The sequence below is a fragment of the Lactuca saligna genome, chromosome 4 (genome assembly GCF_052625555.1).
Source record: "Lactuca saligna cultivar CGN05327 chromosome 4, ASM5262555v1, whole genome shotgun sequence".
Lineage (NCBI taxonomy): Eukaryota > Viridiplantae > Streptophyta > Magnoliopsida > Asterales > Asteraceae > Lactuca > Lactuca saligna.
This window is the reverse complement of record NC_136420.1, coordinates 35,809,066-35,831,965: the sequence shown is the minus strand read 5'-3', so window position 1 is coordinate 35,831,965 and position 22,900 is coordinate 35,809,066. Positions and strand designations below refer to the sequence as shown.

The window sequence follows — 22,900 nt, the reverse complement described above, 5'->3', positions numbered from 1 at the left end:
GATCTATACGCTAAATCAGGCGTTCAGTGTGCAGTGAAGAGAATTAAGATAGGAAAACTTTATTTAAGATAGACGTATAAATCTCCTTATCACTCCAAAAAGTTACATGCTAGTTCTAATATTGTAGTTGAACGTTTAGAAATCTGATCACATAAAATTTCCAAATCCGGTCGGCAATAAACCATTGATCCGATTAAACAATAACATCATAAAGCATATAAGGTATCTTATATAAAAAATTATTTAGCACATAAAAACAATTTAGGTATCTTACCTAATATAAGCTATTGCTTGTATCTATTCATATATACTTCCTAAATATAACAGTCACTCATCTCATAATCATCGCTTAGCATTCTAAGTTTAAGTTTAGAAATTTCCTAAAACTCCTAGTTCACTTAAACTAATACTCTGATACCAACTGTGACATTTCCAATTTGTTTATGCTTTATTTAAAAACCAGAAAAAAAAACGATTTGTTTATGCTTAATTTAAAAACCATAGTATCCTTTTTGAAGAATAATATTACGAAATTTGTTCCCAAAGACATGATAATGTTATTATCAAAGCATTTTCGAATAAATGTATTTTATTTATATTAAAACATCGGGATGCCATCGTCAATATAGAAACATAAGCATAACAATTTATTACAAATCTTACAGTAATTTAAACTAGTGGTTTAATACTCCTTGAATCTCTCAACATAATATATTTTTAATATCGCTACACGTGATACAATAATCTGAGTGGGTCAACTTGGGAGACTTGGTGAGTACAAAAGGGTTTTCAACCCACAATAATATAATTATTATGTTTAATCATCAAACAATTAACCTGATTTCCCATCCCTATTATCTTCTTTATTCTTAAGGATCTTCCCTAAGAATTATCAATTCTTCATTTATTCATTCCTAAGGATTGTCCTAAGGAATAGGCACGAAATCCATCGTTGCCAGGGTTTATCCAACAAACACTAAGTATATAGTTGCCAATGTTATCTATTAGGCATAACAACCAATATTATCAATTAGGCATTAAGTCCATAGTTACCAGAGTTTTTAGAGTACATCTAGTGAACACGTCGTTCACAAACACCTACAGGTTGCGAGCCTGTTATCGTTCCACTAGACAGTCTAGAATAGTCTGTGGTTGTCATGTATACTCTGCCATATGACTGGATCAACTTTAAAGTCAAGGCTTCTCATCATCTTTCATCTTTGAACATTTATATCATCTTTCATCTCTTAACATCCATATGATATTTCATCTACCCATCTTTACCCAATGTATTTATAGGTATAATAATACATATACAATTTAAATCGAGTAAAACGTGTTTAAATTGTTCATCTAGCATAAATATCAGGAACACAGATAATAAGAACATATAGCATGTATTAATATTAAATACTTCATATCTATGTGTAAGATGAAAGTTACTATGCACTCACTTGTTAAAGTGACGATTCAAAAGATAACGTTTTGCTTCTAGCAAGTGTCTTTTACTTTGACATAACCTAGTATTATTATCACTAATTTTAGTTTATTATTTATTGCGACTAATTATTAGTCTAGATTCATCATTAACTCAAATTTAAGTTCACAATCTATCAAGTAAGGATCAGCTAGGTAGGACAGGTGGGAGGCAAGACCATTTCGAAGTATAGCATTTTTGAAATCCAACAACGAAGCTAACGTAATCATTCTAGACACCTCTCCCATAAGTAGATCAATCAACATAACGACTTGGAATCACTGATAAAATCTTGTTTATAAGTTTATAATAACGATAATGAACTTAAACATAAATTATACTTCAAGTACGGTAATCATAACTTAACTTACAGGTGGTTTAGCGAGAAAACGAGCTCTGCACGGATAGAACTTCTGAGCAGAAAGCTCTTTTTCTCGGGCTTTTCGGCACTCCAAGGATCACTACTAACTCATAGGGAGGGCTAGAGAAAAGTTATTAGGATCTTGGGAGGTTTTGGAGAGAACTGGTTGAAGAGGTATGAAGAAAAGAGAGAGAAACGAGCTCTATTTATAGTTGCCATCGCTCAAGTCTGAGGTGCATACTCAAGAATTACGCTAGGCGTAATGGCTTTTTATGAGTTACGGTGGGTGTACTTAAACATTACACAAGGCATGCAATGGACATGAATGTCTATAAATAACCAAAATTTATGTGATAAAGGTTCTCACGAGTCCCATCGACAATATTTCTTGTAGATATAGACTTTGGTTAGGATTCATAGCCTTGCATGAGTTTTGGTCACCTTTTTGCTCATTTTGACCTAAAATGGAATCTAGACATGAAATGGACATGCATGTTTATAAATAACGCAACTTTATGTTAGATCTGGTATTAGAAAAATTACTCTGGAGTTGGTTGGACTAAGGACTTTGAGGAAAAGTGCTTAATGGTTAAGCATATGTCATGACTTTGCCTTTATCAGACCTTTGATTAGGGATCTTGTCTTATTGAAACGTCTTAATGGATAAAGTTTGAGACTTTATCCCTTAAGGCTTTGAGAAGGAGTAGATCTAGGGTGTTGAGCCTTTGGTTTTGAGTTAAAAGAAACTTAACTCGATTAAGCTAATCAGACTGTTCCCCACGACGTGGCGAGTAGGGGCCAATCGATTGTTTTGTCATCTTATGCCCATAGTGTGGTTAAGGAAGACCACGATAGGAGGCTTTGTTGATGGCTTGTTGACTTCTTGACTTGGGTATGGACCGATTTTAGACCTGTAGGCCACAACATGGCCAAGTCTGACTACGACGTGGAGGTCAACTAAGTTTGACTTTAACTTTGACTTGAGTTGACTTTTTACCAACTCTTAGATTTTAAAGGTAGACTAAGGGTTTACCTTGTATTACTATATGGTTGTGGAGTAGCACTTGTATTGTTGGCCAGTGAGAGCCACAACACTTTATTATTGTTCGATAGGCGAGTCTCTTCACTATACTCAAGGGTCGAAGGCACCAACTTTAACCCACTAGATTATGCTTGTAGGATGATAGTTGTCTTTGTGACACTTACTGATATGCCTATATGTGTTTGTTGTCTTTGTGACTATTGTGTGATATGATTGTATTCTTACCTGTATGGGTGAAATAGACCTAGTATTGGTTGAAAGATACCAAATTGGGTGAAATAGACATAATACCGGTTGAAAGATATCGAAGGGGGGGGGGGGTGAAATAGACCTAGTACCGGTTGAAAGATACCGAAGGGGGTGAAATAAACCTAGTACCGGTTGAAAATACCAAAGGGGGGTAAAATAGACCAAGTACCGGTTGAAAGATATTGAAGGGGGTGAAATAGACCTAATTTTAGTTTCGAGCTATAATGTATGTTTGGTATGAGGGGTTTTTGAGAAACTCACTAAGTTTTGTGCTTACATTTTTATGTTTAGGGTTTCAAGTACTTCCAGTTCGAAAGGAAAGGGTCTGACATGATCGCACCGCATCCACCAATATTTCACATACATTATCACATTTTGATAGGTTTTGAAATAAATGAACGATGTTTCTGTTGGTTATAAAAGTAAAATTTTTACATAGAAACATTTGGGATATCATATTTCATACTATAGTTTCGTGCAAAGTCCAACACATTATTTAGAACCAACCGGTATTCAATTTCTAGACTTGGTAGGAAACTATAGTGTGTGTGTGTGTATATATATATATATGTATGTATGTATGTATGTATATATATTCTTTTATGCTTTACAACGACTATTAAAAAAAACATTTTCCTTTTTTTTAACCTTCAATGGCTACAACATTAAATATTTAAAAATTATTTTTTTAATACATTTACCACTTTATAAATACCAAACAAATCTAACATAAATTTCACACTTACATATGCTCTAAAAAAACCCACTCAATCACAATGCCGACATCGTCATCTTCATCATCCGATTCAATGGCGCGAAAAGAAACATTATTTGTCGGTTACGTCATGACAAAAACAATGGCCTATTTCTGAAACCAACAAGGTCAAAGTTCACATTCATGGTCTCAAACAAGAAGACTTCCGTCGAGGAGAAATTGCAAAGCCAAACACAATAGTCCTATATAAGACTATTTTGTAGATGACACCATGTACGCTGAAAAGTTTTGACTGCAGCTCCAGATGAGGAAAGATTTATTTTTCCATATTGTTGAAGATTTGGAAGTCCGATTTCCATATTTCCAATGGAAGTGGGATGCGAGACGCATAAAAGGTTTTTCTTCAATTCAAAAAGATACAACCGTAATTTGTCAGTTAGCATACGACATGATAGTTGATAAATGAGACGAATATTTGAGGATTTACGAGCAGGGCCGGCCCAATACACGGGCGGCTTGGGCTAAGGCCCGGGGCAGCAAGAAAAACAGGGCATAAATTTAGCCCAATCTTTTACAGTATAAGTGCTTAATTTGGTTCAAATAAACTCAGTTCTCAATCTCAATCGGCAATTCTTCAATTGAGGCAGGAAAGAAAACGGGTGAAAATTGAAATCACCAATCGATGCATTGAAAAATGGGAAAACTGAAATCATTGAAAAACGAAGATGCAATAATCACAACGTAGAAGACGATGAGTTTCCCATGGATTTCTTTCTCAAACGTTCGATTCTTAAATACGACTATAAACCCTAGTCTCCCACGTTATAATCGTATTTGGTATATCAACAAATCAAGCATTCAATCTCTCTCTGATTCTCTCTCTCTTTTTTTGTCTCAATTTGGCGATTTTTGTATCCTATCTGTATACCACTCGACGATAGTTGATGCCTTCCCCTATTTAATCTGTTTTTTACCCATTCGATACCTTAATTGTTGATACTTTCTCCCATTTAATCGATTTCTAGATACAATGTGGGAATATGTCCCGGTTTTTAAGTTCCGCTACAATGCTACCGCTGACTTTTTAGCTTGAAGGGTGAAAAGCAAAGACGATAGTTCGGGACTTCAGAATTAAAGTTCAAAGTTTGCTTCAGCTTGCTCTAATATTCTCGATGTCTATAGAAGTTGTATTTTATCTTTATCATCTTCTCTCTAATGAATCTTTATAGAAGTTGTATTTTATCTTTATGATCTTCTCTCTAATGAGTCTTGAGTTATTTTTATTTCTTTTGATTTCTGGTTTTATGAAGTTCGAATTTTGTTTGAAGGATGAGTTATTTTTATGTGTTTTGATTTCTGATTTTTATAGAGTTCTGGAGTTCATATGTTCTTGCCTTTAACTTCATATTTTTTTTTCCTCATGCAGATTAACTTTTCTATCTAAGTATAATATGATTCAGATTTTTTCTAGGGGTTGGGGACATTATTTTTGTGTGCTGAATCAGAAAGTTTAACCTTGCAATATTGATATTAGTTTTTGGAAATTAGATTCTGATTCCTTTGATCAGATAAATTTTGTCCTTAGAATCAAAACATAAACACACATCCAAAACCAATACAGAGGTCTTAATGTAAGAAGTTCAAGAACAATAGAGAATGGGTTCGTTTGGATCTGATAAACACACAGCCAAAAGCAAGAACACAATAATATCATTTGGTTCTCTATCAACATAAAAAAAACAATATTAGCCACATTTGAACTTCTTAAATCATAACATCTGTCTTGTAATGGTTTTTTGTGTTTGGGGACGTTGTTTTTTGGAAAAGCATTATGTTATGGCTGCCTCCTCATAATTCCGATAATAACCTCAAAAATAAAGAAAATCAATTTCAAGCCCTCATTTTTGGGTTTTATGACATTTATCAAAATCGTAGGATTTGATTTTTATCAACCACTTTAATTTTGGATCAATGTTAGTTGTGTTATAAAAATAAAAATGATAAAACTTTTAATAAAAAAACCCCAAACCTTGGTAAGGATTTATCACCTTTGTCTTACTATATAATATAGGGGCATACATTTTTTATCATTGCCCAGGGCAATAAAAACTAATGGACCGGCCCTGTTTACGAGCATACCACATGGGATACTATGTATAGGTTCGCGAAAGCTATTACTCTCGATAAAAGATAAGTTTTAAAATTTTAAAAAAAATTAATTCATTGGTTTCTTGGTTAATAATGGTTTTTTATTAAACCTGAAAGTGGATTTAAAAATAAAATAAAATAGGAAATGAAACATATCTATCTTATTTTCTATTCAATTTTTACTGGAAAAAAATAAAGCAGGTTAAAAATGGATAGTTGTTTCGAGAACAAACCCAAACAAATTTGAAGGGGAAATTATGTATATAAAGTTTTTTGACCTAAAATTATGTTCGTCAGTGACGTCCGTCCTGCTCTAAACCCCGCCAAAACCCTAAATCGTATCATTCTTCTCGCTCACCTCCATCGTATCAAAAGCAGATTTCAATCAGCTCTGAAAACCTAGAAAAATGGAGGTGGAAGTAGCAGAAGAATCAAGGGAGTTGACTAACAACGTCATGTGTCAATTAGCTGACCCGGAGGGAACGCCGCTCGGTGCTTCCATGTATCTTCCCCAAAGCGTTGGCCCTAAGGAGCTTCAACAGATGGTTAACAAGTTGCTCAACAATGTAAACCCTTCTTATTTACGATTTATTGTATTTCTTCTCCTAAACGTTCGGTTTAAATGCGTATCTTTGGAATTGGTATCTCCCCAAGGCTGTAAATCCTTTTCTGGTTGTTTCAGGAGGAAAAGCTGCCATACGCCTTTTATATATCCGATCAAGAGCTTGTTATACAACTAGGAGATTATTTGCAGAAGAAGAAAGGTAAAAAGAAGCCCTAGAAATTCAAATATAATATCGTCTTGAATCTTATATGAACTGTTGCTGAATCATGAAATGCTATTTCTACTTCCTTCAGTTTCTGTGGAGAAGGTAGTCACAATAGTGTATCAACCACAAGCAGTCTTCCGCATTCGTCCAGTTAATCGTTGTTCTTCAACAATTGCGGGTACTTTTCCAACTCCTTGCTAATAAATTTCAATTGGTGGCTATCTTTTGAAGATGAATTCCAACTCAATGCGTTCCTTTTATCCCCATCTAATAATAAAACATCGTTACATGAATGAATTTCTCAACAATGGGACATCAAATTGACAAATTTTGTGTTTGTAGGTCATACAGAGGCTGTACTTTCAGTTGTTTTTAGCCCTGATGGACAACAGTTGGCTAGTGGTTCAGGTGACACAACTGTCCGCCTCTGGGACTTGAATACCCAAACGCCTATGTTCACCTGTACAGGTTAGAAACCAGCATAACAAGTTTACTTTCTTTAAAGAGACAAAAAGAACAAACATTCACAAACTTAAGTTCCATGTAATGAAGATGATGATTGTTATCATAACTTCATAATCACAAAATCCAAACAAAATGTCATATCTTTACATATCTATTCAGGGCACAAGAACTGGGTCCTCTGTGTTGCATGGTCACCAGATGGCAAACATCTAGTAAGTGGAAGCAAGTCTGGAGAAATCCAAATCTGGGACCCACGAACAGGAAAAGCTTCTGGCAATCTGCTTACTGTAATTATATCCATCCCTCAACCTTGTGATTTGATTACTTTATATGCTCTCATCTCACATTAATACATAAACTTTCAGGGCCACAAGAAATGGATTACTGGTATATCATGGGAACCAGTACACCTCAGATCGCCATGTCGCCGCTTTGTCACCTCCAGCAAAGATGGTGATGCACGAATTTGGGATGCTACATTGAGGAAAACTGTTATTATTCTCAGTGGTCATACTCTTGCAGTCACTTGTGTAAAATGGGGTGGAGATGGATTCATATACACAGGGTATTTATATATATATATATATATATATATATATCATATATTCTCATCTTGTTCTGAATTAAAGTTATACCAATAAATTTGAAATTACAAAAGAGAACAACATTTTACATGATACAGATCTCAAGATTGTACAATCAAAGTATGGGAAACAACTCAAGGAAAATTGATTCGTGAGTTGAAGGTATAATATTTAATAAGTAATAACCACACAATGACACAAGCTAACTAATTTGTGTTCAATCATACATGTATTAATCTGTATTTTTTTTTTTAAAAATTATAGGGTCATGGACATTGGGTGAATTCATTGGCATTAAGTACTGAGTATGTTTTAAGGACTGGAGCTTTTGATCATACGCGTAAACAATATTCATCTCCAGAAGAGATGAAAGAGGTAAATTGATGTTTTTTTTTTCTTCTCCTTGTGTTTTTAGTAGTTATTTATTTGTATGAGAATTGAATTTTTTTTATATAACAGGCAGCTTTAGAAAGATACAACAAGATGAAGGGTGATGCTCCTGAGAGGTTAGTTTCAGGTAGTGATGATTTCACTATGTTCCTCTGGGAACCTTCTAAAGACAAGCGTCCCAAAACTCGAATGACAGGTCATCAACAGGTACTAGTTTTATTTTTCTTGATTTTACTGTTCAAAACAGCAACATAAGCAATGTAATTTTTTTTTAACTTCTTGTAGCAATGTAGTTATAATTTGAAAATATTTACAGCTGGTAAACCATGTTTACTTTTCACCTGATGGACTATGGATTGCAAGTGCTTCATTTGACAAGTCTGTCAAGTTATGGAATGGGGTTACAGGGGCGTTTGTTGCTGCCTTTCGGGGTCATGTGGGTCCTGTTTATCAAATAAGGTTTAACTTTTCTTTCACTTTTATATATAAATTAAATTTAATATAATTTTCCCCGTTTAGCTTCTCACAATTTGTATATGGCTTTTGGTGCAGTTGGTCTGCTGACAGTAGACTTCTCTTGAGTGGTAGCAAGGACTCCACCCTCAAGGTAAAATCAAGTTTGTTCTTTTTCTTTTTCTTTTTTAGACTCTGGTAACATGATAAATAGTTAAAATAGTTATGATGTTATTGTACATATGTTTTTTAGGTTTGGGATGTGAGGGAAAAGAAGTTGAAACAAGATCTTCCAGGTCATGCAGATGAGGTTTGTTTTTAGTTCTTTTCTCATGGAAGATGTATCAGAAAAAAAAAAGTAATATTTTTATTTTGTATATGTTTTAGGTTTTTGCTGTGGATTGGAGTCCAGATGGTGAGAAAGTTGCATCGGGGGGTAGGGATAGAGTTTTGAAGTTATGGATGGGTTAAAGTGTCATAAAGTTAAGAAAGCTTTATGTATATCAAGATATGTAGATTTTAAAGCATCATATATACACTGGTATTATGAGTTTTGCATAATTTAGGTGGTTTCCAAGTGTGACAAACCATGTGGTTCAATTATATTTTGATAATTTGTGTAACATGATCATTGTATTTTTTTATTTATAACAGAGTTGAAAACAGTAGACACGATATATAATACATTGTTTGTTTGGTAACTTCAAACAAATCTAGAAAACATCATCCGGTGTTTTAGAAGCTTAGGAACTTCTTCTCTTTTAGGCTTTCAACAGTGTCCTTGATGCTTTCCTCAACTGTAGTAAACTTAACCCCTAAAATTTCTGCCTTTGTTCTCGATACAACGAAAGGTGGTGTCCCAACATACTTGTTGTCTTTATACCTGTCAAAATTTAAATAAAAAAAAAACAAGTATTCCAGATTTTGCATTTTGTTGGGTCCATATAAAGTTAAAAATAAGCTAAAAATAGGTTACAAATACCTACCTTTCAGAATAGTCAAGAGAAGGATAGTTTTGGTTTATGATCTTCATGATATCTGAAGAGTGATATATGTTTGCTACTAATAAGTATCTTCCATTTGCTTGGGTGTTCTCAAATGCTAAAATATGAGCATTAGCAACATCTCTCACATCAACTAGTCTATAAACTCCATCTGGGAATATTTCCTTTCCTGCATATATATAATACATCATTCAACACCTTGCGCAACATAAAAGTTTAGACAATGAATCCATCAATCATGCATATGAATATTAGTTGTAGAAAACAATTACCGGTTTCAATTAAACGAATAAAGCCCTCAGAAGTGATGTTGAGAGTTGGTTGTAAGATAGGGCCAATCACAAACCCCGGATTTATAACCACCAACTCAAGACCTTTATTTTTACAAAATTCTACTGCAGCATTCTCAGCCAGGGTCTTCGCAAGGGGATACCATAACTGTAATATATAAAATAGTATTTGATTAATAAAGAAGTTAAAGTTTTAAATACAATTATACCTCTTTTTGTTCACAAGTTTCAGGATCTGAAAACCAGGTTTCATCCACCACAGCACCAAACTCAGGAGGTTTTACACCATATAGAACTGCAGCTATGGAAGATGTCAACACCACTCTTTTGAGAGATGGAACTTTTGCAGCTGATTTAAGAACATTAAGTGTCCCCTTCACTGCAGGATCTAGCAATTGTGCCTAATAGAAATTAAGAAAAAAAAACAATCAGGAATTGTATCATATTTGTGTTGATAACATATGGGAAAGTTAATTGAGAGCAAAAGAAGGAAAAACAACCTGTTGGCCAGAAACTGGAAACATAATAGGAGACGCTGTATGGAAGACACATTGGCAACCATTAACAGCAGAATCGAAAGATCCTTCTTCAAGCAAGCTAGCTTCAAACAAAGAAAGCCTTTCCTTAGCTCCATCAAAAGCAAGTAGGTGTTGTGTCTTTTTAGGATCATCTGCACCACATTTCAACGGAACATCAACTATCAGAAGATATCAAACATAAACACATCTCAAGAATGAAAAAGGTCAACAGGTTGATGATTGATTGTTAAACTTACTACGTAGACTTCAAATCAACAATCTGAATACCTCTTAAACATTATTAGGGATAAGAAACGGATCAAGTTTGGTCGCAGATCAATAATCTGATTCTGATTAATTATTCGATAAAGCTAGTACTTGGATTGGATTCGAACGCAGAAAATAGCATAAACAACGAATTTGATCCCTAAAAAGGTAGAAATGTAGGTTCCGAATGTTTTGAAATGATAGCAGATTCAAAGTCAAAGTTAGAGAGAAGGAGAGGCGAACTGAGGGATCGGACAGTAGCATGAACAGTGTAGCCACGCTGAAGCAAGAGCTTGACGAGCCATGACGCTATGAATCCCGATGCACCTGTGACACAGACCACCTTCCCTTCTCCAATCATCTCTCTGAAACTGGGGAGTAACAGATGAAGAGCGTGACGTTTTGTAAATTTGTATATAGGAGAATCAGAGGGAAGTGCCGCCACCTTTAGCATGGGCCTTAATGAAATAAAATATACATGCCTCATTTTACATGTTTTTGGAGTTATTTATTTATTTATATTTTATATTTTATATTTTTTTGAGCAACTTATTGTTTGGTCATGTGTTTGACACTAATCCCCAATTTTTTTCTACATTTTAAAATTGGTAGGTGGTTTCAATGGTCCATATAACTTTTACCGTCAATGGATCTTTGTAAACATATAAAATGACCAATTTACACATGTTTTGTCCTTTTGTTATCTAGTCATTTTTAAATTTGTAAACCATTTTTAAAAATTAAGGGATACACCACCCACCACTAATCAGGGCCGACTCAATAGAGGCGGCAAGCTGGGCGATCGTCCCGGACCTCACCAAATCTCGGGCCCCGTAAGTCAAGGTTAGTATATGTACATATAGTTGATATAAAATATAGTATGCAACTCATAAACAAATGTAAGTTTGGTTTAGATGATTAAGTCGCCCTAGTTGGGTTTTGTGAAATCCCATGTTCGAACCCTTTTGTTCTTTGGGCCTGCAGTTATGTTTTTTTTTTTTTTTTTTTTTTTTTTTTTCTTTTTTAGGGACGATATGGGCACCTTTTTTTCTTCTTCTTTAGGGACGATGTGGGCACCTTTGATTCAGTTTTCAAATGTCTATGTGGGCACCTTTCCAAGAGACGCTTAAGTTTTCAAATGCTCCTCGTAATACACGGTTTAACAACAATTTTCAAGAAGACAAATCATAAATGGGTGAGCAAGAAACCGAAAAAGTATATTGTTTCTCTATTTATTTGTAGGGAAAAAGTGTCATTGTTTCTCTATTTGTTTGTAGGGTGCTTCATAGATTAAATTTTCATGTTATTCATATTTGGGTTGCTCTTTACCATGACCGATGGATTTTTTTTGACCATGTGGACGACATTGCCCCTGGCTCCATTTCGCTCATGATATGGCATGTCTTTCTCTATGATGTTTTTACAATATTGCTCCTGAGGTGCAAGTGTTTATATTATTTGTAGGGAAAAAGTGTCATTGTTTCTCCATTTCGCTCGTGATATGACAGACCACCTTCCCTTCTCCAATCATCTCTCTGAAACCGAGGAGTTTGTCCGTGGACACTTGAGCAGATGAAGAGCGGGACGCTTTGTAATTTTGTATATAGGAAAATCAAGAGGGAAGTGCCGCCACCTTTAGCATGGGCCTTAATGAAATAAAACATACATGACTCATTTTACATGTTTTTTTAGTAAGTTATAGTTTGGTCATGTGTTTGGCACTAATCGGCAAATTTTTTTTTTCTAAATTTTAAAATTGGTAGGTGGTTTCAATGGTCCTGCTTTGACTTTTACCGTCAATGACCCTCCCTTAACATATAAAGTGACCAATTTAGACATGTTTTGTCTTTTTGTTATCTTGTCATTTTTAAATTTGTTAACCATTTTTAAGAATTAAGAGCATCCACAATGGTGAGTTCAATGGGAGAGTTGAATGAGGTAGCAAGTCCATGTATCATTTAATGGATGGAGCTCAACCATTGTGAGATACCACCTTGGCATTCAATGGATTTGGAGTTCAATGGTCATTGAACTCCTCAATGAGAAAAAGGGAAGTTTTAATCTTTAAATATTTACTATAAATTACATTTTGTAACATAACATTCTATTGAACTTTGTAGAGTTCAATGCATTGTAGAAAAAACAATAATAGAGTTGTATGAATTTTAGAATGATGATGTGGCAATCCATTAAACTCTATGGAGTTTAATGCATTGTGGATGCTCTTAGGGATACACCACCCACCACTCATTAGTCGGACAACCACGTCACTGTACAAAGGTGCCACTTCCTCCATCATACACCACCACAAAATTAAATCAAAGCGGTAATAAACAAATTTAAGACAAAAGCAAAACATACATTCAAAACTAGAAAACCTAAAAAATCATATTCAAAATCATTAACCTACAACATCAAAAGAAACATCAATTTTAATCGGTTAAATGCAATTATCTGAAATCACAATTATTCTTGATGGGGCAACGGGAGTGTGATGGTGGTGGTGTCATGGTATAGGGGACTAGGTGAGGCGATCATGATGGTGCCGTGGTGTAGTGTTTTTGAGGAATCAAGAGAGGATGGAAAACATAGTTGAGGGTCGAAGAGGTGTCGACAGTATGGTAATGGAGAAGAAAGAAGGGAAGATGAAGGATGTTATTGTTAAGGTATCCCGCATTGGTGCCACACACTCTTATAAGTGTTTCTATATGATAGAGTCTCCATTATCTTCATATGACTCTTTTATAGAGACAATCTTTAACTACACATATATCTTACACGATATCACAAAAGATATCTGCACCATGTGGCTTAACACATCCCGGTCTATCCTTGTCATTACAATAGCATAGTAAGTTGCCGTTGTCCGCAATTTGCCCATTGAAAATAAAACATTTGCGAGTCTAGTCATGATTTTTGAATTGAAAATATTTACAACCATGTTTACTTTTCACCTGATTGACTATGGATTAAGGGTGTCAAGTTATGGAATGGAGTTACATGAGCGTTTGCTGTTGCCTTTTGGGGTCACGTGGGTCCCGTTTATCAAATAAGGTTTAGATTTTCTTTCAATTTTTAATAATATATATTTAATAATATTTACCCAGCTTAGCTTCTCACAAATTTTATAGGGCTTTGGTGAAGTTGGTTTGCCGACAGTAGACTTCTCTTGAGTGGTAGTAATGACTCTACCCTCAAGGTAAAATCAAGTGTTTTCTTCTTCTTTTTTTAGTCTCTAGTAACATCATAAATAGGAGTATGATGCTATACATATCAAGATGCAGATTTTAAAGCATCATCTATACACTCCTAAACTGCAAATTTGCAGTGGTATTTTGAATTTTGCATAATCTAGGTAGTTTCCAAGTGTGACAAACCATGTGGTTCCGTTTTTTGATAATATGCGTAACATGATCACTGTATTTTTTATTATTTTTTTTATAACAGGGTCGAAAACAGTAGACACCGTACAATACATTGTTCATGTGGTAACTTCAAACAAATCTAGAAAACATCATCCAGTGTTTTAGATGCTTAGGAACTTCTTCTCTTTTAGGCTTTCAAAAGTGTCCTTGATGCTTTCCTCAACTATAGTAAACTTAACGCCTAAACTTTCTGCCTTTGTTCTCGATACAAAGTAATTTGGTGCCCCAACATACTTGCTGTCTTTATACCTGTCAAAATTTAAATAAAGAAACAAGTATTTCAGATTTTGCCTTTTTTGGGTTCATATATATAAAGTTAAAATGAACCTAATAATAGGTTATAACTTACCTTTCAGAATAGTCAAAAGTGGGATAGTTTTGGTTTATCATCTTCATGATATCTCAAGAGTGATATACATCTGCAACCATAACGTATCTTCCATTTGCTTGGGGGAAGGACCGATCCTTTTGTTTTGCGCCACCAGTTCTTAAATGCTAAAATATGAGCATTAGCAACATCTCTCACATCAACAAGTTGATAAATTCCATATGGGAGAAATTATGTTCCTGCATATAATACATAATACATCATTCAACACCTTCCACAACATAAAAATATAGACCATGAATCGATCAATCATGCATATGATTTTTTTTTGTTGCGGGAGACAATTACCAATAAAGCTCTCAGAATTAAACCAATAAAGCTCTCAGAACTGATGTTGAGAGTTGGTTGTAAAATAGGGCCAATGACAAACCCGGGATTTATAACCACCAACTCGAGACCGTTATTTTTAGAAAATTCTACTGCAGCATTCTCAGCCAGTGTCTTGGAAAGGGGATACCATAACTGTAAAATATTAAATAATATTTGATTAATAAAGAAATGAGACCACATTGCTACATTTTAAAGTTTTAAAAACAATTATACCTCTCTTTGTTCACAAGTTTCAGGATCTGAAAACCAGGTTTCATCCGCCACAGCACCAAACTCAAGAGGTTTTGCACCAAATAGAACTGCAGATATGGAAGATGTCATGACCACTCTTTTGAGAGATGGAACTTTTGCATCTGATTTAAGGACATTAAGTGTTCCCTTCACTGCAGGATCAAGCACTTGTGCCTAATAGAAATTAAGAAAAAAAAGAAACAATTCAGGAATTATATCATATTTGTGTTGATAAGATATGGGAAAGTTAATTGAGAGCAAAAAAAGGAAAAGCGACCTGTTGGCCCGAAACTGGAAACATAATAGGTGACGCTGTATGGAAGACACATTGACAACCATTAACAGCAGATTCGAAAGATCCTTCTTCAAGCAAGCTAGCTTCAAACAATGAAAGCCTTTCCTTAGCTCTATCTAAAGCAAGTAGGTGTTGTGTCTTTTTAGGATCATCTGCACCACATTTCAATGGAATCAGAACAAGTCAAACATAAACGAATCTCAAGAATGAAAAAGGTCAACCAGTTGATGCAAAGTCGATCGGAATATTGATTACAAAACTCACTGCGTAGACCTCAAATCAACAATCTGAATACCTCTTAAACACTAACAGGGATAAGAGATGGGTCAATTTTGGTCACACATCAACAATCTGATTATAATTAATTATTCAATAAAGCCAGTAGTTGGATTGGATTCGAATGCAGAAAATAGCATAAACAACGAGTTTTTCATCTGTACAGAAGGTAGAAATGTAGGTTCCTAAGGTTTTGAAATGATAGCAGATTAAAAGTCAAAATTAGTTGAGCAGGAGAAGCTAACCAAGGGATCGGACAGGAGCATGAACAGTGTAGCCACACTGAAGCAAGAGCTTGACGAGCCATGAAGCTATAAATCCCGAAGCTCCTGTAACACAGACTACCTTTCCTTCTCCGATCATCTCTCTGAAACCGAGGAGTTTGTTGGACTATGAAGAGAGGGAAGCTTTGTACTTTTGTATATAGGAGAATCAATTGGTATATATATAGGAGAATCAATGGAAAGTGCCGCCACATTTAGCATGGGCCTTAATGAAAAAAACCAAAAAGGAAAAAAATACATGCCTCATTTGACATCTTTTTGGTGTTTTTTTTAGTAAATTGCAGTTTAGTCGTGTGGTTCGCACTCGCAACCATAATGCATTGAATTTTATAGAGTGTAATGGATTGCCACATTATTTTTCAACATTCCATACAACTCAATCAATTTTTTCTTACAACAATGCATTTAACTCTACAAAGTTCAATAGAAAGTTAGAAAAGCTAATTTATAGCATGTATTTAGCATTAAAAAACTATCATTTTTCCCATTGAAAAGTTTAATGACCATTGAACTTCAAATTCATTAAATGCCAATGTGACATCTCACTATGATAGAGTTTCATCTATTGAATGACAACTAAACTTGACACCTAATTCAACTCTCTTATTGAACTCACCATTGTAAATGCTTTCATCTGCAAGTTTGTTCTAAATTTTAAAATTGTTATGATGGTCCTCGTGGTTTCAATGGTCCTTATAGGCTCTGACTTTTACTGTTAATGGTCCTCCGTTAACATATAAAATGACAAATTTATCCATGTTTTGTCTTTTTGTCTTCTTGTGCTTTTTAAATTTTATTAACAATTTTTAAGAATTAAGGGATACACTACCCACCCTGATTCGTCGCTCAACCCTGTCACCGTTCAACGGCGCCACTTCCTCCATCGTATACCACCACAAAATTAAAATCAAAGCAATAATAAAACATATTTAAGACAAAACAAAACATACGATCAAAATTAGAAACCTAAAAAATCATATTCAAAATCACTAACCTACAACATCAAAAGAAACATTAATTTCAATCGGTTAAATGGTGACATAAGCTTCAAATTAAAAGATTATTCATGAATCATAAATTCTAGGGTTTTGTCGATCATTAATTTAGCAAATGCAGTTATCTTAAATCACAATTATTCTTGATGGGGTGGCAGCTTGGCAGGAGTGGGATGATGGTGGTGTCATGCTGTACAAGACTAGGTGAAGCGATCATGGTGACGTCGTGGTGTAGTGTTTTTCAGGAATCAGGAGAAGGTGGAAAACATAGATGAAGGGCGAAGAGGCGTCGACAATATGGTAATGGAGGAGAAAGAAGCGAAGATGAAGGATGTTACTGTTTGGGTATCCCACATTGCATGGTGCCACACTATCTTTTATATATATATATATATATATATATATATATATATATATATATATATATATATATATATATATATATATATATATATATATATATGATAAAGTCTCCATTCTCTTTATAATGACTTTTTTATAGAGACAATCTTGGACTACACATATATATTAAATGGTATCAAAGCAAACATCTTCTGTGAAGTTATAGAATGACATTACATGAAGGTTTGTTGCCGCCTTTCGAGGTCACGTGGGCAGTGGCGGTCTAGAATATAAAACTACATGGTTCACTATTTATATTTAAAGTAATTCACAATTTATATTTCTATATAATCTTTTATAAAAAAAAAAAAAATAGGTGGGTAAGGGACCCACTGATGTGCATAGTTTCGCCACTACACGAATTATATAAAAAAAAAAATAGGTGGGTGAGGGGATCCACCGATTTGCATAGTCTCGCCACTGCACGAAGGTCTTGTGTTTATCAAATAAGGTTTAAATTTTATTTTACTTAATACTATATGAATTTGATAATATTATCTCCGTTTAGCTTCTCACACATTGTACGGATTTGGTGCAATTGGTCTGCTGCTGAAAGTAACTTCTTTTGAGTGGTAGCTATTAGCCTAATAGATTGTTTGGGTTCATTTTGTGTTTGGACCTTGTTTAGCCCTTTAGCAAACCTTAGTCCATTCTTCTCTTTATTTATATTGTTTTCTCTAGCTTTCTTTTTTGTAACACTGATTATGTCAATATAAAAACCTTACTTCTCTTTTCTTAGTTTACAGTAGCAAGGACTACCCTCAAGGCAAAATCAAGTGTTTTCTTTTTCATTTTCTTCTTTTACATGATAAATAGTTATGATGTTTTACATATGTTTTTTACGTTTGGGATGTGAGGGAAAGAAATTGAAGCAAGATCTACCGGGTCATGCAGATGAGGTTTGTTTTTATTTCCTTTTTTGTTTTGTTTTAAAAGATAAATGGAAGATGCATCAGGAAAAAAGATAATAATCCAAAAACTCAAATAAGAAAGTAGTATTTTTCTTTTCCATATGTTTTTAGGTTTTTGCTGTGGATTGGAGTCCTCATGGTGAGAAAGAGAAAGTTGCATCGGTTGGTAGAGATAGAGTTTTGAAGTTATGGATGTGTTAAAGTGTTGTCATAAAGTGAAAAAAAAAACTGTATGTATATCAAGATGTAGATTTTAAAACGTCATACACTCATAACCATGTGGTCCAGTTTTTTTTTTTTTTTTTTTGATAATTTGTGTAACAGGATCATTGTATTTCGTTTATAACAGAGTTGAAAACAGTATAATACAATACATTGTTCATATGATTATTTCAACAAATCCATGAACATCATCTTGTGTTTTAGAAGCTTAAGAACTTCTTCTCTTTTAGGCTTTCAACAGTGTCCTTGATGCTTTCCTCAACTGTAGTAAACTTAACACCTAAACTTTCTGCCTTTGTTCTCGATACAACGAAAGGTGGTGTCCCAACATACTTGATGTCTTTAAATCTATCAAAGTTTAAATAAAAAAACAAGTATTCCAGATTTGAAATTTTTTGGGGTCCATATAATGTTAAAAATAACCCTATACCTTTCAGAAGAAACAAGAGCAGGATAGTTTTGGTTTATGATCTTCATGATATCTGAAGAGTGATATACATCTGCAACTATTAAGTATCTTCCATTTGCTTCAGGGTTCTCAAATGCTAAAATATGAGCTTCAGCAACATCTCTCACATCAACAAGTGCATAAATTCCATCCGGGAATATTTCCTTTCCTGAATATAATAAGACATGCATCATTCAACACCTTACACAACATAAAAATTTAGACCATGAATCGATCAATCATGCATTAGATGTTGGAAACAATTACCAGTTTCAATTAAACCAATAAATCCCTCAGAACTGATGTTGAGAGTTTGTTGTAAAATAGGGCCGATGACAAACCCGGGATTTATAACCACCAACTCGAGACCGTTATTTTTAGAAAATTCTACTGCAGCATTCTCAGCCAGTGTCTTGGAAAGGGGATACCATAACTGTAAAATATATATAAAAATAGTATTTGATTAATAAAGAAGTTAAAGTTTTAAAAACAATTATATATATACCTCTTGTTGTTCACAAATTTCCGGATCTGAAAACCAGGTTTCATCCACCACAACACCAGACTCGAGAGGTTTTACACCGCACACAACTGCAGCTATGGAAGATGTCAACACCACTCTTTTGAGAGATGGAACTTTTGCTGCTGATTTAAGGACATTAAGTGTCCCCTTCAAGGCAGGATCAAGCACTTGTGCCTAATAGAAATTAAGAAAAAAAAAAAAAAACAATTCAGGAGTTGTATCATATTTGTGTTGAAAAGATATGGGAAAGTTAATTGAGAGAAAAAGAAGGAAAAACAACCTGTTGGCCAGAAACTGGAAACATAATAGGAGACGCTGTATGGAAGACACATTGACAACCATTAACAGCAGATTCGAAAGATCCTTCTTCAAGCAAGTTAGCTTCAAATAAAGAAAGCCTTTCCTTAGCTCCATCAAAAGCAAGTAGGTGTTGTGTCTTTTTAGGATCATCTGCACCATATTTCAATGGAACAGTAGCTAATGCTATCAGAAGATATCAAACATAAACAAATCTGAAGAATGAAAAAGGTCAACCAGTTGACGCAAAGTCGGATTGATTATAAAACTTAGTATGTAGAATTCAAATCAACGATCTGAATACCTTTTAAACAATATTAGGGATAAGGGACGGATCAAGTTTGGTCGCAGATCAATAATCTGATTCTGATTAATTATTCGATAAAGCTAGTACTTGGATTGGATTCGAACGCAGAAAATAGCATAAACAACGAATTTGATCCCTAAAAAGGTAGAAATGTAGGTTCCGAATGTTTTGAAATGATAGCAGATTCAAAGTCAAAGTTAGAGAGAAGGAGAGGCGAACCGAGGGATCGGACAGTAGCATGAACAGTGTAGCCACGTTGAAGCAAGAACTTGACGAGCCATGAAGCTATGAATCCGGATGCACCTGTGACACAGACCACCTTCCCTTCTCCGATCATCTCTGAAACTGGGGAGTTTGTTGGACGCTTTGTATTTTTGTATGTAGGAGAGTCAATTGGTATACAGGAAAATCAATGGGAAGCGCTGCCACCTTTTGCACGGGCCCACTCTTATTCTTTAATGCAAAAAAATACAAGCCTCGTTTACATGTTTTTGGTTTTTTTTAGTAAATTACAGTTTGGTCATGTGGTTTGGCACTCGTGGTATTGTGGTTCTAAATATTAAAATGCATAATAATTAATTTTTTTTATTTGTATATATTTAGTTATTGATTTTTCGTTTATATTTGTTCCTTTATCTTGTTTAATTTTACATATTCATTACCCGCTATTCAAGATAAACAAAAATAAATGATTTAACAGAGTAATATATTTATCACTTTGTATAAATTTAATCTTTAATATTTCTTTTCAAATTTAGTCTTTATTATTTTTTTTGTTGCAAAATAAATTGTTGTTTTTGTACACATTCAATATTTTATGACTGATTTCTTTAGTTTTTTCTTACGATATTATATGTGAGACAATCATTAATGATGAGTAATCTAAATTGTTTGATTGTTTAGGTCTTGTGGTTTGGTTTAGGTCTTGTAGTTTGAACGTAGTAACTTCTTCATTAAAATCTTAGTTTTTAATGATATTTATATCCACACGTTTGTATTTAAGTCTACTTCAACTTTCTTTTAAATTACTCCCGTTAAAAAGTAATATATTTTTACTTAGGATTTTAATATACATGCGTTCTTTATGAATGTATGTATGAATGTTTTTTAATAAATCCGTAGATAAAAATATATTACTTTTTAACAAGAGTAATTTAAACGAAAATTGTAGTAGATTCAAATATAAATGCGTGAAATGAATATAAAGTTCGTTAAAATCTAAGATCATATGAAGAATTTAAGACATTCAAGAACACAAGACATAATCACCAATCAATCGAGGTTGCAGTGACCATAAGCATGGACAACCTCAAACACCTTATTAATAATGATTGTCCTATATATGATACCGTGAGAAAAAACTAAAGAAATCGTTCATAAGTGCCGAAAGTGTACAAAAACAACAAAGATTTATTTTGTAACAAAAAATAATAAAGACTACACGTGCTAAAAAATATTAAGGACTAAATGTGTACAAAATGAAAAATATATTACCCTATTAAGTCATTTATTCATGTTTACCTGGAGTAGCCGGTCACAAGGACTGAATGTGTACAGTTAAACAAGTTGAAGGAAAAAATGTGGACGTAAAACAAAACTCAGTGACAAAATGTGTATAGATCAAAAAGTATATTACCCTTTTAAATCATTATCCCTTTTAAAATTGTTACAGATGGTCTTCATGATTTCAATTGTCCTTATGGCTATGACCTTTAGACTTTCTGACTTTTACCCTTAACGACCCTCTGTTAACATATACAATGACCAATTTATCCATGTTTTGTCTTTTTGTTATCTTGTCTATATATATATATATATATATATATATATATATATATATATATATATATATATATATATATATATATATATATATATATATATATATATATATATATATAATTTTGTTAACCATTTTTAAGAATTAAGGGACACAACTAAGGATGAACGTTTAGACCAACAACCCAAACCGAACTGAATTAGGCGCAAAGAAGTAATTCAGTTTGGGTTTCGGGTATCTATATTAGGGTTATTTGGTTCTAGGGGTTTTTGGTTCGGGTTACCCAAATAAAAGCTTATTCGGTTCTAAATACCCAACCTGAAATTGAAGAGTCATTTATTTTTAATCCTAATTTACCTAGCTACACCGAAATTCAGTCGATCGCTCCTTATCCCTCCTTCATTAATTGTTGACAACATTGATGATATTTTTAAAGACGACGAGGTCATGAAAGCTTTGGTAGAGAAAGAGAAAACAACCATGTGACACCCCAAAAATCATGACAAAAAATTTCATTTTCAATTAAGTAGATTATAAAATTGTTTACTGAAAACATCAACCATATTATATCAGCCTGTAATCTCATAAGTCAAATATCATAAAACATGTCGTGGAATAATAATAATAATAATAATAATAATAATAATAATAATAATAATAATAATATCAAAGTACAATCCCATGGATCTCAAAATGCGGAATCATATATGTGTGTGTGATGCGCTGCTACCATGTGAGCTCCTTCCTTTTCGACGAAGAGGTACCTGAAACCAAAACTGATAACCGTAAGCACAAAGCTTAGTGAGTTCCCCCACCATACCACATAACATATCAAGCCATGCACATATTTGGGTTCCGACCTCCTTTTCACTTTATCTCAACCGGATAACTGCCTAGCATATCTGGGTGCTGGCCTCCCCTTCGGTCTATTTCAACCAGATAACTGCCTAGCATATCTGGGTGTTGGCCTCTACTTCGGTCTATTTCAACCGGATATCAGGGACTATTTCACCCCTACCACTACCACATAGAATCATAACATATTAGCACATA

At 34.0% G+C, this 22,900-nt stretch overlaps 3 protein-coding genes across 3 annotated transcripts; 1 reads left to right on the top strand and 2 right to left on the bottom strand.

Annotated features, from left to right (window-relative positions):
* Positions 1-6,263: 6,263 nt before the first annotated feature.
* LOC145041595 (WD-40 repeat family protein / notchless protein) lies at positions 6,264-9,338 on the top strand. Its single transcript, XM_078989734.1, has 13 exons — positions 6,264-6,558; positions 6,675-6,756; positions 6,851-6,940; positions 7,105-7,230; positions 7,387-7,514; positions 7,593-7,792; positions 7,910-7,973; positions 8,076-8,186; positions 8,271-8,408; positions 8,518-8,660; positions 8,754-8,808; positions 8,908-8,964; positions 9,042-9,338. Exons 1-13 carry the CDS (start codon positions 6,400-6,402, stop codon positions 9,123-9,125), a joined length of 1,437 nt encoding a protein of 478 aa, XP_078845860.1. The 5' UTR covers positions 6,264-6,399; the 3' UTR covers positions 9,126-9,338.
* On the bottom strand, positions 9,092-16,081 carry LOC145039479 (phenylacetaldehyde reductase-like). Its single transcript, XM_078987534.1, has 12 exons — positions 15,924-16,081; positions 15,385-15,554; positions 15,090-15,281; positions 14,835-15,008; positions 14,685-14,725; positions 14,276-14,407; positions 10,977-11,191; positions 10,449-10,618; positions 10,158-10,349; positions 9,931-10,096; positions 9,641-9,827; positions 9,092-9,537 (listed from the first exon to the last, which is right to left on the bottom strand). Exons 1-12 carry the CDS (start codon positions 16,039-16,041, stop codon positions 9,390-9,392), a joined length of 1,905 nt encoding a protein of 634 aa, XP_078843660.1. The 5' UTR covers positions 16,042-16,081; the 3' UTR covers positions 9,092-9,389.
* A 2,501-nt stretch (positions 16,082-18,582) lies between these two features.
* Positions 18,583-20,475, bottom strand: LOC145041598 (phenylacetaldehyde reductase-like). Its single transcript, XM_078989736.1, has 6 exons — positions 20,287-20,475; positions 19,744-19,913; positions 19,446-19,637; positions 19,208-19,373; positions 18,923-19,109; positions 18,583-18,840 (listed from the first exon to the last, which is right to left on the bottom strand). Exons 1-6 carry the CDS (start codon positions 20,402-20,404, stop codon positions 18,693-18,695), a joined length of 981 nt encoding a protein of 326 aa, XP_078845862.1. The 5' UTR covers positions 20,405-20,475; the 3' UTR covers positions 18,583-18,692.
* Positions 20,476-22,900: the final 2,425 nt, after the last annotated feature.